General features: G+C 54.0%; 1 protein-coding gene across 4 annotated transcripts in view; it reads right to left on the bottom strand.

Moving 5' to 3' along the window:
* SAMD11 (sterile alpha motif domain containing 11) overlaps positions 1-14,669 on the bottom strand; it is a 75,547-nt gene that overhangs the window by 58,780 nt on the left and 2,098 nt on the right. For 2 of the 4 annotated variants that reach the window (XM_039727669.1, XM_039727670.1), the window contains exon 3: positions 13,892-13,983. In XM_039727669.1, the coding sequence (XP_039583603.1) occupies positions 13,892-13,983 (92 nt within the window). Of the gene's footprint in view, positions 1-13,891; positions 13,984-14,467; positions 14,664-14,669 lie in introns of those variants that run through there. The other 2 variants (XM_039727672.1, XM_039727671.1) reach the window with 2 other exon arrangements.

The following is a 14,669-nucleotide window of genomic DNA, read 5'->3' as shown; positions in this document are numbered from 1 at the left end:
CGAAGGATAAAGCCCTGGAGTCCCAGGAACACCAGGAACACTCACCCAGCTGCCAAGGATAAACCCTGCACCCCAAAAATCAGCAGGAACACTCACCCAGCTGCAAATTATAAACCTATGCACCCCAAAAATCAGCAGGAACACTCACCCAGCTGCAAATTATAAACCTATGCACCCCAAAAATCAGCAGGAACACTCACCCAGCTGGCTGAGCACGCTGGGAGCCCCAGCAGGTGACACCACAGGATTTTACAACATTTGTATTTATAAATAACACTGGGAAGTGAATGACCAGTAAACACAGAGGCTTCCCAACGAGCAGGGGAGGATGCAGGGAGGGTTGGGAGTTGTGTGTTTTGAAGGTAAACACAAAGAGAATATTAAAAAAAAAGGTAATACTAGAGAGGTAAATAATTCATCAAAAGAGTGAAAAACAACAAGCTGGAAGGGAAGAAAGAAAAAGAAGCAATGCCAGAGGGAAGAGTTCTCTGAGAAGGTGAAAAACCCCAAATCTCACATGGGGGTGAGACCAGAACCGAGGTTAATTGGAGTGAAACAGAGGGGAAGCTCAAAAAAACTGGAGTAAAACAGAGGGGGAGCTTTGAAGGGGGAACATTTCACCTGGAAATGGCCTCTCCCCTCTGGGCCCTGAGGAGCTGCCCAGGGGGATGCAGGTTTTGACAGTGGGAAATGTGGGATGGGAATTGCAGGGGGCAGGACCATCCTCCACAAAGTCAGAATCACCTCTGCCCACGAGCAGGGGACACCCAACAGCAGCGCCTGCAAGGGAAGCCTTGGAGGTTTTGGGGTTTATTTTCCATGTTTTATTTGAACGTGAAGGTGAACTTGGGCTGTCAGAGTGTAAAAGCTGGGTCCAATCTGCACACGTGGATACATGCAGAGGGACAGAGCCTGGCAGAGGGACAGCACAGCAGATCCCTGCAGGAATCAGGAACCCAGAGCCCCCAGCCCTCCTGTGCTGGACACAAACCCACATCCACACACTGTGCCCACAGCTATTTGTGAGCCTTGGAGATTGCCTGGATCTTTGACATCAAAATTGCTGCAGAATTGGGCTTTGCTGCTGGCCACTCTGCAGCTGCCATCTCCCTCCTGCAGGAGCCACCACCTGCAGCTCACAGCTCTGGCTCTCCCCTGCACACACAGGCCAAGGTGACACCTGCTCAGAGGGGCCAGGAGGAATCCTGCTCCAGGAGCTCCTGCCTTGGAGAAATCCTGCTCCAGGAGTTCCTGCCATGGATAAATCCTGCTCCAGGAGCTCCTGCCTTGGAGAAATCCTGCTCCAGGAGTTCCTGCCATGGACAGATCCTGCTCCAGGAGTTCCTGCCATGGACAGATCCTGCTCCAGGAGTTCCTGCCATGGACAGATCCTGCTCCAGGAGTTCCTGCCATGGACAGATCCTGCTCCAGGAGTTCCTGCCATGGACAGATCCTGCTCCAGGAGTTCCTGCCATGGACAGATCCTGCTCCAGGAGTTCCTGCCATGGACAGATCCTGCTCCAGGAGTTCCTGCCATGGACAGATCCTGCTCCGGGAGCTCCTGCCATGGACAAATCCTGCTCCAGGAATTTTTGTCATGGACAGATCCTGCTCCAGGGGTTCCTGCCATGGACAGATCCTGCTCCAGGGGGTCCTCTCATGGACAGATCCTGCTCCAGGGGGTCCTCTCATGGACAGATCCTGCTCCAGGGGGTCCTCTCATGGACAGATCCTGCTCCAGGGGGTCCTCTCATGGACAGATCCTGCTCCAGGGGGTCCTCTCATGGACAGATCCTGCTCCAGGGGGTCCTCTCATGGACAGATCCTGCTCCAGGGGGTCCTCTCATGGACAGATCCTGCTCCAGGGGGTCCTCTCATGGACAGATCCTGCTCCAGGATCTCCTGCCATGGACAGATCCTGCTCCGGGAGCTCCTGCCATGGACAAATCCTGCTCCAGGAATTCTTGCCATGGACAGATCCTGCTCCAGAGATTCCTGCCATGGACAGATCCTGCTCCAGCAATTCTTGTCATGGACAAATTCTGCTCCAGAAGTTCCTGCCATGGACAGATCCTGCTCCAGGGGTTCCTGCCATGGACAGATCCTGCTCCAGGGGTTCCTGCCATGGACAGATCCTGCCCCAGGAATTCCTGCCATGGACAGATCCTGCTCCAGAAGTTCCTGCCATGGACAGATCCTGCTCCAGGAATTCCTGCCATGGACAGATCCTGCTCCAGGAATTTCTGCCATGGACAGATCCTGCTCCAGGAATCTCTCTCTGGATTTCCCTCACTCCAGCTCAAAGCAAAAGCAAAACACAAATGTCAGAGCACAGCACAACACGCCCTGAACTCCACGGGGTGATCTCTGCACAGGCAAAACCCAACTCAAACCCAAATTCCAGTGGAGAAACGGCCAGAATAAGGGTTAAATCAAATTAAGGTCAAACTCTTACAGCCCTCAGTTCCGGAGACACCAGCTCGGGCTCCTGAGAAGAAAATGCCCCATTAAAATAAGCAGGGATCAGGTGCACAAATCCCTGCAGAGCTTGCAGAGCCCCGGCTGGGTCTGATCTGCCTGTGCTGGGGCAGGTGAGCCCTTCCCAAACACAGCCAGAGCAAAGCCTGGCAGAGCCAGGCACACAGCTGCCTTTGTTTGGACACGGGGTGCCAGCTGGAACCCCAGAAAAATCCCCTCTGCAATCACATCTGAAGCCAGGGAGGTAAACAGGAGACAAGAGCAGCGCTGTAAAAACACAAAGGAATAAAAACTGCAGCTCCTTCCAGCCAAGGAGGGATTTAGGGGGAAGGAAATTCAGCCCCTGGGAAGGGCACTCAGGGCTGGCTGATCCCTGGTGTCACTGAGCCAGCCCAGGAGGGCACAGGGACAGGGACAGGGGAGCTGCAGCTGCCCCTCAGAGGGTCCCAGAGCTGAGAGCCAGGCAGATCCCCGTGCCAGGCAGATCCCTGTGCCAGGCAGACCCCTGTGCCAGGCATGCCAGGCAGATCCCCGTGCCAGGCAGACCCCTGTGCCAGGCAGACCCCTGTGCTGGCACCCCTGGTGCCCTTCCCACCCTGGGAATGCTCCCTGGAACCAGGAATGTGCACTGGGAGCTCCTCAGCTGCTGCCTCTCAGCTGCTGTCTCCTCCTCAGAGCCAACACCTGCATTTCCTTCCCTGGATTTCCCCCCCCCGTCTCACCTGGATTTTCTGTCCTGCTGCATTTCCTCCCCACTTCCTCACCTGGATTTCCTCCCCTGCCTCACCTGGATTTTCCCCCTGGATTTTCCCCCCCTGCCTCACCTGGATTTTCTGTCCCTGCCTCACCTGGATTTCCTCCATTGCCTCCCCTGGATTTCCTCCCCATTTCCTCACCTGGATTTCCTCCCCCGGATTTCCCCCCCTGCCTCCCCTGGATTTCCTGTCCCTGCCTCACCTGCAGTCACAGCACAGCAGCTCCCAGAGAGGGAGAGCTCTGCAGGACAATTCTGGGCCCACACAAACCTGGCACGGTTCTGTTCCTGCTCTGGGAGAGAAATCCTGCTCATTCCAGCACCGAATCTGGGGGTGCCCAAACAGAAACTTCCAGAATAATACGGGTTTGAATCAGCAAACCTGGGTACTGCTCTCCAAGACTTGCAGAATTCTTATCCAGGGAAGTTCTTGAGACACTTCACTCAGATTTTTAATGAGCCTCAGAACAATGAGGAAATACAAGGTAAATGGGAAAACACAGCACTGTGACTGTATTTTAAAAAGCTTAAGCAGAATAATCCAAGTAATTTTATAACCCCCAGGAGAAATAATGAAATAGAGGAAACCGAACAAGTAATAATAAATTAACAGAGGGCGATATAATTTATGCAAATTAAAGCTTGTTAATGGAAAATATGTTAAACCAATATATCTTTTTTTGCTGAGACAATAGTGCCAACACAATGTGCCTGGATTTCTGTGAGGTATTTGCTCTGACACCACACAACTGCCTGGATGTGGAATCAGAGCCCTGCAGGGGACAATTCTGCCTGCCTGAATCCCCAGCCAGCCTGGGCAGGGGAAGGTGCCCCTGACATTTAAGGGTTTTAAAGTTCCTTCCAATCCAAACCATTCCAGGACCCTAAAAATGAGCAGCTTGTCCTCGTTGTCCTCATGTTCTCCTGCAGGTGAGGGTGGAGCTGTCCCCAGTGCAGATCAATTTGCTCTGCACACCCAATTCTCAGCCTCCCCTGTCCTTCCATCTCTCCCACTTGCTCCATGTCAGTATTTCCTTATATATGGGTGAAAAAGTGAGTTTTCAGTCCTGTTCCCAGAGCTTGCCATGAAAAGCAGAGCAGGGCTTGGAGGGGTCCCTCCACACCACAGAATGAGCCTCAGGATGGAAGTTTTTCAGTGAAAGGAAAAGCACAGCAGCTTGGAGCACATCATTTCAAATATCCTTTAAACACACGTTCTGCAGGTCCTACAGTGATTTAGAGACAACAGCAGACACATCAAAGGCAGGACTAAATCCCCCCAAAGCAAGGAAGATTTCTGCCCTCTGCACACGCCAGGGGACAGAAATGCTCCCCAGCCTCATGGAATTACTCTTAACTGAACTTACGCCTGAGAAATCCATCACAGCAAGGTGAGACTTCAAAAAAAAAACCCCAAAAACCCCAGATCCACACTGCTGCTACAAACGAGCCCAGATCCAGAGCTGCGTGAGCAGCTCACGAATTTCAAGCCAAAGATGTTCTAAGAAATCGCACTGCTAAGGCAGGAATTAGAAAATGAATTGGATTTTAATTTGGAATGAAAATCATTCTGCAGAGGAGCAGCCAGGCTCTGCTGTGAGGCTCTGAACTGTCCCCTGTGCCTCTAACACCCTCAGCAGGGGTTTCTGCAGCTGCACCACAAAAAATCCATCAGAGTAAATCAGCCCTGGGCTCTGGAGGGGCCAGCACAGCCAGGGAGGAGCCAGAGCAGCCAGGTTTCCATGCCCAGGTTTCCATGCCCAGGTTTCCATGCCCTGCTGGGTGCCCTGTGGGGCACAGAGGGTCCTGGTGCCAGCCCTGCCAGGGTGAGGATGGAATTGAGGCCAGGAGCTGGCTGAGATCAAAGGGCTCTGAGACTGAACCCCCATCCACTGGAGGTGAACTCGCTGCTCTCAGTCCCTCTGCAGCCAGGCATGGATCACTCTGAGCTCACAAAAACCTGCCCAGCCATTCGTGCCACATTTGCATGCATTTTTCTTTAACTCTGTAACATTACAATAGCTAAAAGTAATGGTGTTCAGTGTTTAAGTAACCCCAGAGCTGAAATTCCAGTGCCTTGAATCACCCCTGAAGAACCCTGCAGTGCCTTCCCCTGCAAGGGCACTTTAGGGTTAAGTGGGTGAATCACAAGGGGGAAATAAAAGAGAATGGATATTATTTGTCCCCTCTGGGAGAGGGGGAAAACAATAAAATTAAAGAAGGCAGGTTTGTGTGGTTCACCCCGTGCCACAGAAACAGAGATCTCAAGAAGTACAGCTGTGACGAGCAGGGGGGAAAGTTATTGATCTGAAAGAATTCATTTTTATTAGCAGGGCTGGTACTTTTACTTATTTAATAAAGGCCTGGCGTCAAATCACTGAGAATTCCAGGATTATCTAATTCCATCTAATCTCATTCAATCACTGATGCTCCCGACTGGAGCAGAAAGGAATGTTTGCCCTTTCCTGTCTTCAGGGGCCATCTCTGGTTGCCCTGGCAACCCGTGAGCAGCAGCTCCCACAGCCCTGGCACCCAGCGCATCCATCAGGGCACGAAGCAGGGCTGGGCACACCGGGGAGCCTGAGAGCCAGGGCAGAGCTGGGCAGGAGCCCAGAGGTGTGGGAACACAAACCCCAGGCAGGGAACTCTGCTCCTCCGGGGAACAGCCCCAGGCAGGAGCTCGTCCACAGGTCCTGGAGTCCCTGAAAATAATCCCAGAGCTGCTGCTGAAGTCAGTGCCAGCACTGAACCGGGCACCTGCTCCACGCAAACACAACTTTTCTGTCACCAGCAATCGTCCAGGTTCTGTAGTTTCTGTATTTTCCTTTTTTCCTTTTTTTTTCCCCTGTATTTTCTGAATTTTCTCCTTTTTTTGCATTTTCTCCATGTTCTGTATGTTCTGCATTTTCTGCATATTTTCAGTATTTTCTGCATATTTCCTGCATTTTCTGTATATTTTCTGCATTCTCTGCATTTTCTGCGTATTTTCAGCATTTTCTGTATTTTCTGTGTTTTTTGCACATTTTCAGTATTTTCAGTATTTTCTGCAGATTTTCAGCATTTCCTGAATTTTCAGTATTTTCTGCATATTTTCAGTATTTTCTGCATATTTTCAGCATTATCAGTGTTTTCAGTATTTTTTGCACATTTTCAGTATTTTCAGTATTTTCTGCATATTTCCTGCATTTTCTGTATATTTTCTGCATTCTCTGCATTTTCTGCGTATTTTCAGCATTTTCTGTATGTTTTGCACATTTTCAGTATTTTCAGTATTTTCTGCATATTTTCAGCATTTCCTGAATTTTCAGTATTTTCTGCAATTTTCAGTATTTTCTGCATTTCCTGTATTTTCTGCATTTTCCGTATTTTCTGCATATTTTCAGCATTTTCAGCATTTTCTGTAGATTCTGAATTTTCAGTATTTTCATTTTTTCAGTATTTTCAGCATTTTCAGTATTTTCTGCACATTTTCAGTATTTTCTTCATATTTTCAGTATTTTCAGCATTTTCAGCATCCTCTGCATTCTCTGCCCCGTGCCCCCTCCCCAGCAGCAGCTCCCCAGCTCCCTGCTCCCCTTTCTCTGCAGCCCTGGCAGGGGCCTTGGCTGTCACCCAGGTGTCCCTGCTCCCCTGGCACCTGAAAGTGAGGGATTTGATGTGCAGCAGGATTTCTGTGCAGCTAACCTCCAAAAACGGCAGATTTGGGCTTGGCCCTCCCACACCCTGTGCCTTTGTATCCACGTGTAAAATTTTTTTAAATTACCATTTCCCCGTGGGCTGGAGGCAGAATAAAGGAGCAGGAACCTCCCAGCTCCTGGGAATTCCCTCCGTTCATCCCTCCCCACCCTGCTCCAGGCAAACCCCGCAGCAGGCTGCATTTCTGACCAGGGGAATGTGCCATTCCTCCCTGCCCTGGCTGCTTTGGGTAAAACAAGAGCCAAAAACCACAGGAAGGAAAGAAATGCCAGCCCTGGCAGGGTGGGCAGGCAGTGCCCAGCAGGCTGAGAGCACAGAGCTGCTCTGCTTCATTTCCAGAGCAGCCAGGAGCCCTCCAGAGAGGCTGTCCCTGCCCTCACTGCAAAGCTCAGCTTTGTCAGGAGCTCTCAGTGACACCTGCCAGGAAAAGCAGCCCTGAAACGGGGAGAATTGGGAATTCTGCAGCCGGGGAGGTGAAGTGGGAGCATTTCAGGAGAGGGAGAAGGGAGGGGAGGTGCCAAGTGAGAATCCTGAGGAGCAAAATGTTTTCCAGATAAAGGAAACAGAGGAGGAACAGGACACGACAATGAACAAGGGTGAGGGGGAAAGGAAAAACAAACAAAAAAACAAACAAACCCCACAAAAGCAAACCAGGTAAAACGAGCTAAAAAAGGAAAATATAGAGAACAAACAAAGTGATTTTTAAAGCGTAGTATTTTGGCCAAGCAATAATGAAATAAGAACAGAGTGGATTTCTTTTCCAAAGTGCAGGGCCAGGCTGGTTTGGCTTGGAAGGAGCCCCAAATTCCAGCCCTGGCAGGGACACTTTCCAGCACCCTGCTCCGAGCCCTGTCCAGCCTGGCCTGGGCACCTCCAGCAGCTCTCCTGCAGGAACTGCTCTGCCTGTCCCATAACTGACCCAGAACGAGCTCCCTGAAAAGTTCATCATCCCTGCAGACCCGGGGCTGATCGATAACTTTAAATGAAGGAGGCTTTTGAGGGGGCTCACCCTGCTCTTGGCCACCCTCTGCCTTTTGCCAGCAGGCTCCAAACGAGCTCGGCTCCCTTTGAGCCAGGCCAGCGAGGCTGGACACAAGAGCAGAGCAAATTAAAACCAGGTGTCTGTGCCCTGAAGCACCAGAGACAGCCCTAAGCAGTTTAATGACATCTCTAAATAATTTTGACAGCAAAATTACTTCTCCCGTGTCACCTTTCCGCTGCCCTTGACACGGCGCTAACGAGATGATGCTGCTGCCCTGCTCCTCCACATTTATTTGTCTGTCTTTCCTCCCAGGCTTCACTTCCTTCCCCCCAGAGCAGCAGGATTCCAGCGCCAGGATTGCAGTGCTGGCTGGGGCTGCCCCATGTTCCTGGGTCAGGCTGGGGGCTCAGAAATTGCCTTTTCCTGCAGGACACTTCAGGGAATCCACCCCGTGGGGAAAGGAATCCCCTGGGAGCATCCCAAGGAGAAGATGTTCTCCTCCACCCCGCAGCCTCCCACGCCGAGCTCAGCAGGGATTTTCCTTCCCTCTCTTCCCCGGGCTGGTTTCCACCAGCACTGAGCTCACACCGGGCTCTGCCCGTCCTCCACACCAGACCTGCCACCCCGTGCTCTCCTCACTGCTCCTGCCAGGGCACAAATCCCCCCCCAGCTCCTGCACCAGGGCAAACCTCGCCCCCCTGGAGCTCCTCAAAGCCCCCTGCAAGATAAAATTCTTTTCCCAAGCCACAGCTGCCTCCACGTCTCTGCTGCTCCCTCACAAGCCTGCAATCCAATTAATATTTTCCTTTCCAGAGGGTATTTAATAATCCACAAAATTGAATCCTCCAGCACCGTGCTGGCACCCCCAGTGCCATTGATCTGGGCTGGCTCTGCCTGTGTGCAGAACAATAACTGCTCCTTTTCCTGCTGCTGCCTGCCCTGCCCAGAGCCGGGAGCATCAGCAGCCACTCCACCACACAGAGCAGTGCCCAGCTGCATTCCCATTTCCAGCTGTCTGCCCCAAAAATCCCCTCCTGGAAGCGCCCCCTGACCCCACAGCAGTGGATTTTAGGGACCTTTCTGTGGCAGCAGCAGCACAGAGGATCCCACTGGCCCCAGAGCAGGAGCCCTGAGGGCTGGACCCCAACTCTGCACCCTGGGTGGGCTCTGGGAGCCCCTCACCCATTTCAGAGCAGGAGTCACCTCATCTCCAGCTCCCCCATAAAGCTGAAATCTGACAGAGTTTCAATCAACTTCTGTTCAGAATTCACCTTGAACTTGCAAGTCTGCAGTGCAACACAGGTCAAAATCCACCTGGGCCAAGGCCTTTATCAAAACAAAACAGACCAAAAAAAACCCTGCAAACAAACAAAAAAACAAAAAAGCCCATCCATCTCCAAAACCTCCAACAAACACTAACCTGAACTGAAATGTGCTGGATTAAAAGCAACAAGCCAAATCAGCATGAAACCACAAATAAAAATCAACAGACTGTGCCAAAGTCCTTGGGGGGATTTGGAGCTTTATAAGGCTGCTTTACAGAGGGGCTTTTTCCACATTCATGAGGCAGCCCCCAGGGACACAAAGGCAGAGTTATGAACACAGTCCCCTGCACACAAACCCCAACATTCTCCAGCCCCCATCCCTAACCCACAGCAGCTCAGAGAGGAACCTAAATCTGATCTATTCAGCGAAATTTCAGAATTAATCCTGCTCCTGCAGGCAGCCAAGGCACTTCTCCAGCAGGCAAAGTCCTCTCGCCACAGGAAAGCTCTCCTGGAAGCCTCGTGCCTGCTGTGGGAGATTCCCCTTTTGGTGGAATCCTCTCAGTTTGGGTCCCAGCACGCTCAGCAGCCCCAGGATGTCCCCTCCTTGCCCTGGTGCTGCTCTGCTCCTGCTCTCCAAGGAATCTGTGGAGCAGCCGGGAGGGGAGCGCCAGGGAAGGACAGAAAGGAGCACCAGGAGTGACACAAAGCCACTCTCTGGGGTCACACAGAGCCAAAACGGGGCCCAGGAGAAGGCTCAGAGGCCTCAGGGCTGAGGAACAGACTTTGCTCATTAGTGGCATTTTTGAAGTGAGCAGCAGATGATAGTTCCCCTCTCCATCCCTGCCAAAGCCTTGGACTGGCGCCTGAACCTCAGGGCAGCAAAGGAAAACAACAACCACGATGACGAAAAGCAAAAAGCAGCAAATGAAAGGAATCACATATAAATCAAACCAAGAGCAAAGCACGGCCCCAGCAAATGAATCCCACTGTCAGTGCCCAACACCCTGTGCCTGTGCACGGGATGGACATGGGGCAAAGCCCAAAATTCATTCATTGCTCTTTTTGTTTTGGTTTTTTGGATGTGGCCACGTCACAACAGCTCTGGGGAAATGGATCTTCTCTACCTGAACCCCCATAAGGGTCACTTTCAAACAGAAACCCTGCCCAAGAAACCACGGGAAGAGAGGATGAGGAGCAGGCAGCCCCCAGCCCTTGCTCCCTTTCAGAGGAGCACTCTGAGAATGGAGCACACAGCAAGGCTCACACTGAGCCTGACAAGGAAAACAATCCAGTGTTTGGAATGTCCTTGCACTGTTATCCTGGACGTGTGACGCTGGGCTCCACACATCTGAGGCTTTTTGGTGGCTCAATAAGGATTTCAGAGCTGTTCTGCCCTCTGGCTGGAGCCCACCGCCCCCTCCAGCCCTGGCTGGAAGCAGAGGAGGATGCAGGCTGGGGTTTGGAGCAGAGGGAGCCCCGGAGGGAATGGGTCTCTCCAGAACAGACTGGAATCCTGCCAGGGCCCCACACAGCACGAGCTGTGCCCACCCAAAACTGCCAAGTCCAAATGCGGGGGAGAGCCCTGCTCACATCTGGCAGCTCGCTCCGGGAAGGTCTGGCAGCCTGTGCCTGCCCAAAACTGAGGGGACCTGAGCCATTCTCCTGTCCAGAGAAAAAACCTCTGAGAGGGCACAAAGGCCAGGGCAGACCCTGCTTCCCATGGCTGTGCCTGCACCCCGGCCCTGGGAAGGGCACTCGGCCCTGCCTGCAGGGCAGGGAGGGATGGACAGACACAGGGATGGAGGGAGGTGTGCGTGATCCTAAAAAGCTTGTTTTGGCCGCAAGATGGATGGATTCAAGGAGGGATGGATGGATCAAGGATGGATGGAGGGATGGATGAAGGAGGCATGGATGGAGGGAGGGTGGATGCAAGGAGGGAGGGATGGATGGATGCAAGCAAGGATGGATAAAGGAGGGATGGATGGATCAAGGATGGATCAAGGAGGGATGGATGAAGGAAGGATGGAAGGATGCATGGCTGCATGCAAGGGTGGAGGGAGGGATGCACGGATGGATGGATGGATGCACGGCTGGCCAGCCGGCCGGCGGCGCGGGGGCGGCCCGGGGGGCGGTGGCGCCGGCGGGGAACCGGGGGGGCCGGGGCTCGCAGCCCGGGCCGGGGGCGCTGCCAGCCCGGGGGCTGCGGCTCGCTGCGGTTTCCTCTCCAGACCGACCCCTCCTCTCTCCCCCCGAGCGGGTGGGACCCGGGCAGGGGCTCGGAGCCGCCGGCGCTGCCGCCGGGCTGATGGGGCTGGCAGGGACACACACGCAGGGGACACGCTAGGGACACACACGGGGGACAGGCGGGGTGGCACCGCTCCCGCGGGGACAGCCCCGCAGCGCTGCCTGCGCTGCCCCCGGAGCAGAGGGCAGAGGTGCAGAACCCCGAGGTGCAGACCCCACAGGTGCAGAGCCCAGAGGTGCAGACCCCGGAGGTGCAGAGCCCAGAGGTGCAGAGCCCAGAGGTGCAGACCCCACAGGTGCAGAACCCCGAGGTGCAGAGCCCCGAGGTGCAGACCCCACAGGTGCAGAACCCCGAGGTGCAGACCCCGGAGGTGCAGACCCCAGAAGTGCACACCCCGAGGTGCAGACCCCGAGGTGCAGAGCCCCGAGGCAGCTGCCTCGCCCCCCACCACAGGCACTGCTCGAGTTCTGCTGCTGTCCCAGGACTGATTTCAGAGCAGTGGAAGCAGCTGCAGACAGCATCAGCTCCCCATCCCCACCGGAGCAGGCATTGCAAGTGGCATCTGCACTGTAAAATAGAAATAATTTCTGCTTTGAGGAGAATCAGCCCTCGGATCTCAGCGGTGCTCCAGTGGGCAATCGCTAAATGGGGAAATATAAACCATGCCCAGTTCCTGATCCTCCTCCTCCTTGTGTGACTGCTCTGGATGTGCAGGGGATGGAGCCACCAAAGCACGACCAAAGACTTCAGGTTCAAAACGTGGAACTGTGCTTTGGTCGGGGACAGGAGCTAAGTACGGCACAGAAAGTGCAGGGAGCACAGAGAAACAGCTCTGACAGAGCTCCTCACCGGGCTCTGCCCTGGCTGTGCAAATTCTGACATCCAAAACCCCTTTCCAGCTGGGAAGCAGTAGGAGACAACTCCAGAAATACTTATTTCTCGTTGCCCAAAGCTGCACCAACCTCTTTTCCCCCTCTATCTGTACTTTCCAAACCCAGTTCTCAAAGGCTGTGCCACACACTGGTTTCATGCAGAGCTGCTTGCCCATCTGGAAATGCACCTAGCCCTGCACAACTCCTGGAAATGCTGCTGCCAGCCAAGTGCATCACGAGCTTTTGGCTAGCCCAGAGAACGTCCAGCACACGGCATCACCTGGGCAGGCCCTGCTCAGCATCCCCACCACAGCAGCACACCCCTGGCACGGCACATTCCTGGCTCTGAGCCCCCCCAGTGACAGCACAGACCAAACTCCGGGTGGGGAAAGCTGCTCACACATCACACATCCCGAGTGCAGGAGCTGGGGAGAGCCAGGTCTGAGCAGCCCTGGGTGAAACGCCAGGCAGTGCTGTGGGGTGGACACCTCTCCCCATCCATTTCTGGAACTGCTGGTTGTTGTTCCGAGCCCCTTCCCAGGTTTGTAACACACAGAGACACCAGGCAGGAAGGACTGGAACCCCAGCTCTGTCCTTCCCCATCACAGACACTGCACCTGAACACAGACTGGCCACTCCAGCCCAAACAAGCAACAGAATCAAAAATGGGAGATTTCCAGTGGATAAAACCACGCAAATTTCCACCCGTGTCTATTTCCACAGTGCTACTGGCAATGTTTTAAGTCATTATTGTTCTTTCAGACCAAGAGCTGCCTCAGTTCTCCAAACCAACAGCTCTGCCTTCCCAGTTACATGTTATTGTACTTCATGGTTATTTTTACACAATGAACTGTTTTAAGGCCTTACTTTACTACGATTTCAGTCACCTTTTATTTATAGCATCAACATCTTTTCCACGAAAACGCTGATGAGAGATTTTGGAAGTCTCGGGATAAAGGCAAGAATACACCAGGAACCCCAAAGTCAGGAAGGAAAGATCTACAAAAGCCACAACTGAGCCAGGAGCGATGCTCAAGCTGTCAGCACTCGAGCTGCTCCTCATGCAGTTCACTAACCCGGTCTGTACACTGTGCCTGCTCTGACTCTAACACGTGGGCACAACCACATTTCCCTTCTGCTTTATTTAGCCGTTTTCACACCTGTGCACAACGCACAGAAACCAAGGGCTGGGAGCACCAAAGAGGCTCCTCCATCACTTGCCTCTGTGCACACACAGCTCCCCCTGAAAACCAAAAAATCCCAGCGAGTGCTGCTCCTTCAGCTCAATCGCTCTGAAAACCAAAAAATCCCAGCGAGTGCTGCTTCCTTCAGCTCAAACACTCTGAAAACCAGAAAATCCCAGCGAGTGCTGCTCCTTCAGCTCAAACTCTGCTCTTCCCATCTGCTCTGCTTCCAGCTCCCCTCCACACTGCTGGAACCCTCACGGTGCAGGCAGGGCTCTGCAGCCTCCACGACCCCACACATCACGGCTCCACCAGCATAGAAGCAAAGGCATTTATTATTTTTTTTAAGGGAAGGAGGCAGAGGAGAGGGAAGATGTCTTAACTAAAGCACATAGTTTAACAATAATCTTACCACTGGAGACGAAATTCGACACCCAGGGCAATCACAGATTGGAGGATGTACCTGTAAGATTCCTTTGGACATAAGAGTCTTCAAACTTTTCCCTGGATGCAGAAGACAAGAAAAAGCACAAGAAGAAAAAAAAAAAAACAATCAGCACGTTTCTAAAAGGAATTTAGGGGAAGGGGGGAGGAGGAGGCACGCGTCTGCTTTCATATAAACAGCCCTCCCCTTGCCTGCCCCTGCAGCCGACTTTGTCCCCCGGGGGTCCCGGAGCCCAGCACGGACCCCGGGGGTCCCGGGGGTCCTGAGGAACGGAGCCCGGCACGGACCCTGGGGGTCCCGGCACGGCCCCCGGGGGTCCTGGGGAAGGGAGCCCGGCACAGCCCCGGGGGTCCCGGCACAGGTCCCGGGGGTCCCGGGGAAGGGAGCCCGGCACAGCCCCGGGGGTCCCGGCACAGCCCCCGCAGCCCCGCCGGGCTCGGCGCCGCCGCATCCCCGTCGAGCCGGAGGCGCTCCCGCAGCCCCCGCAGCGGGCACGGCCCCGGGCACCTCCCGCTGCTCCTCCGCCCGCTCCTCCTGACTCACCCCAGAGCCACTGAGGCTTCCCGAAGGCAGCAGGAGCGCGGCCGCACCGCAAACGAGCAGCGACAACCCGCGCGGTCCCCGCTCCGCGGCGATCAATAACCCGGCCGAGGTGTCAGTCACCTCCTAATCGCTCCTCAGCCCCCCGGGGCCGCCGCCGCCGGCTCTCGGCTCATTCCGGGCCGTGCCCGCCCGCCCCCGCCGC

Source organism: Passer montanus, unplaced genomic scaffold (genome assembly GCF_014805655.1).
Source record: "Passer montanus isolate IOZ18808 unplaced genomic scaffold, ASM1480565v1 scaffold62, whole genome shotgun sequence".
Classification (NCBI taxonomy): Eukaryota; Metazoa; Chordata; class Aves; order Passeriformes; family Passeridae; genus Passer; species Passer montanus.
This window is presented reverse-complemented; position numbering and strand designations above follow the sequence as displayed.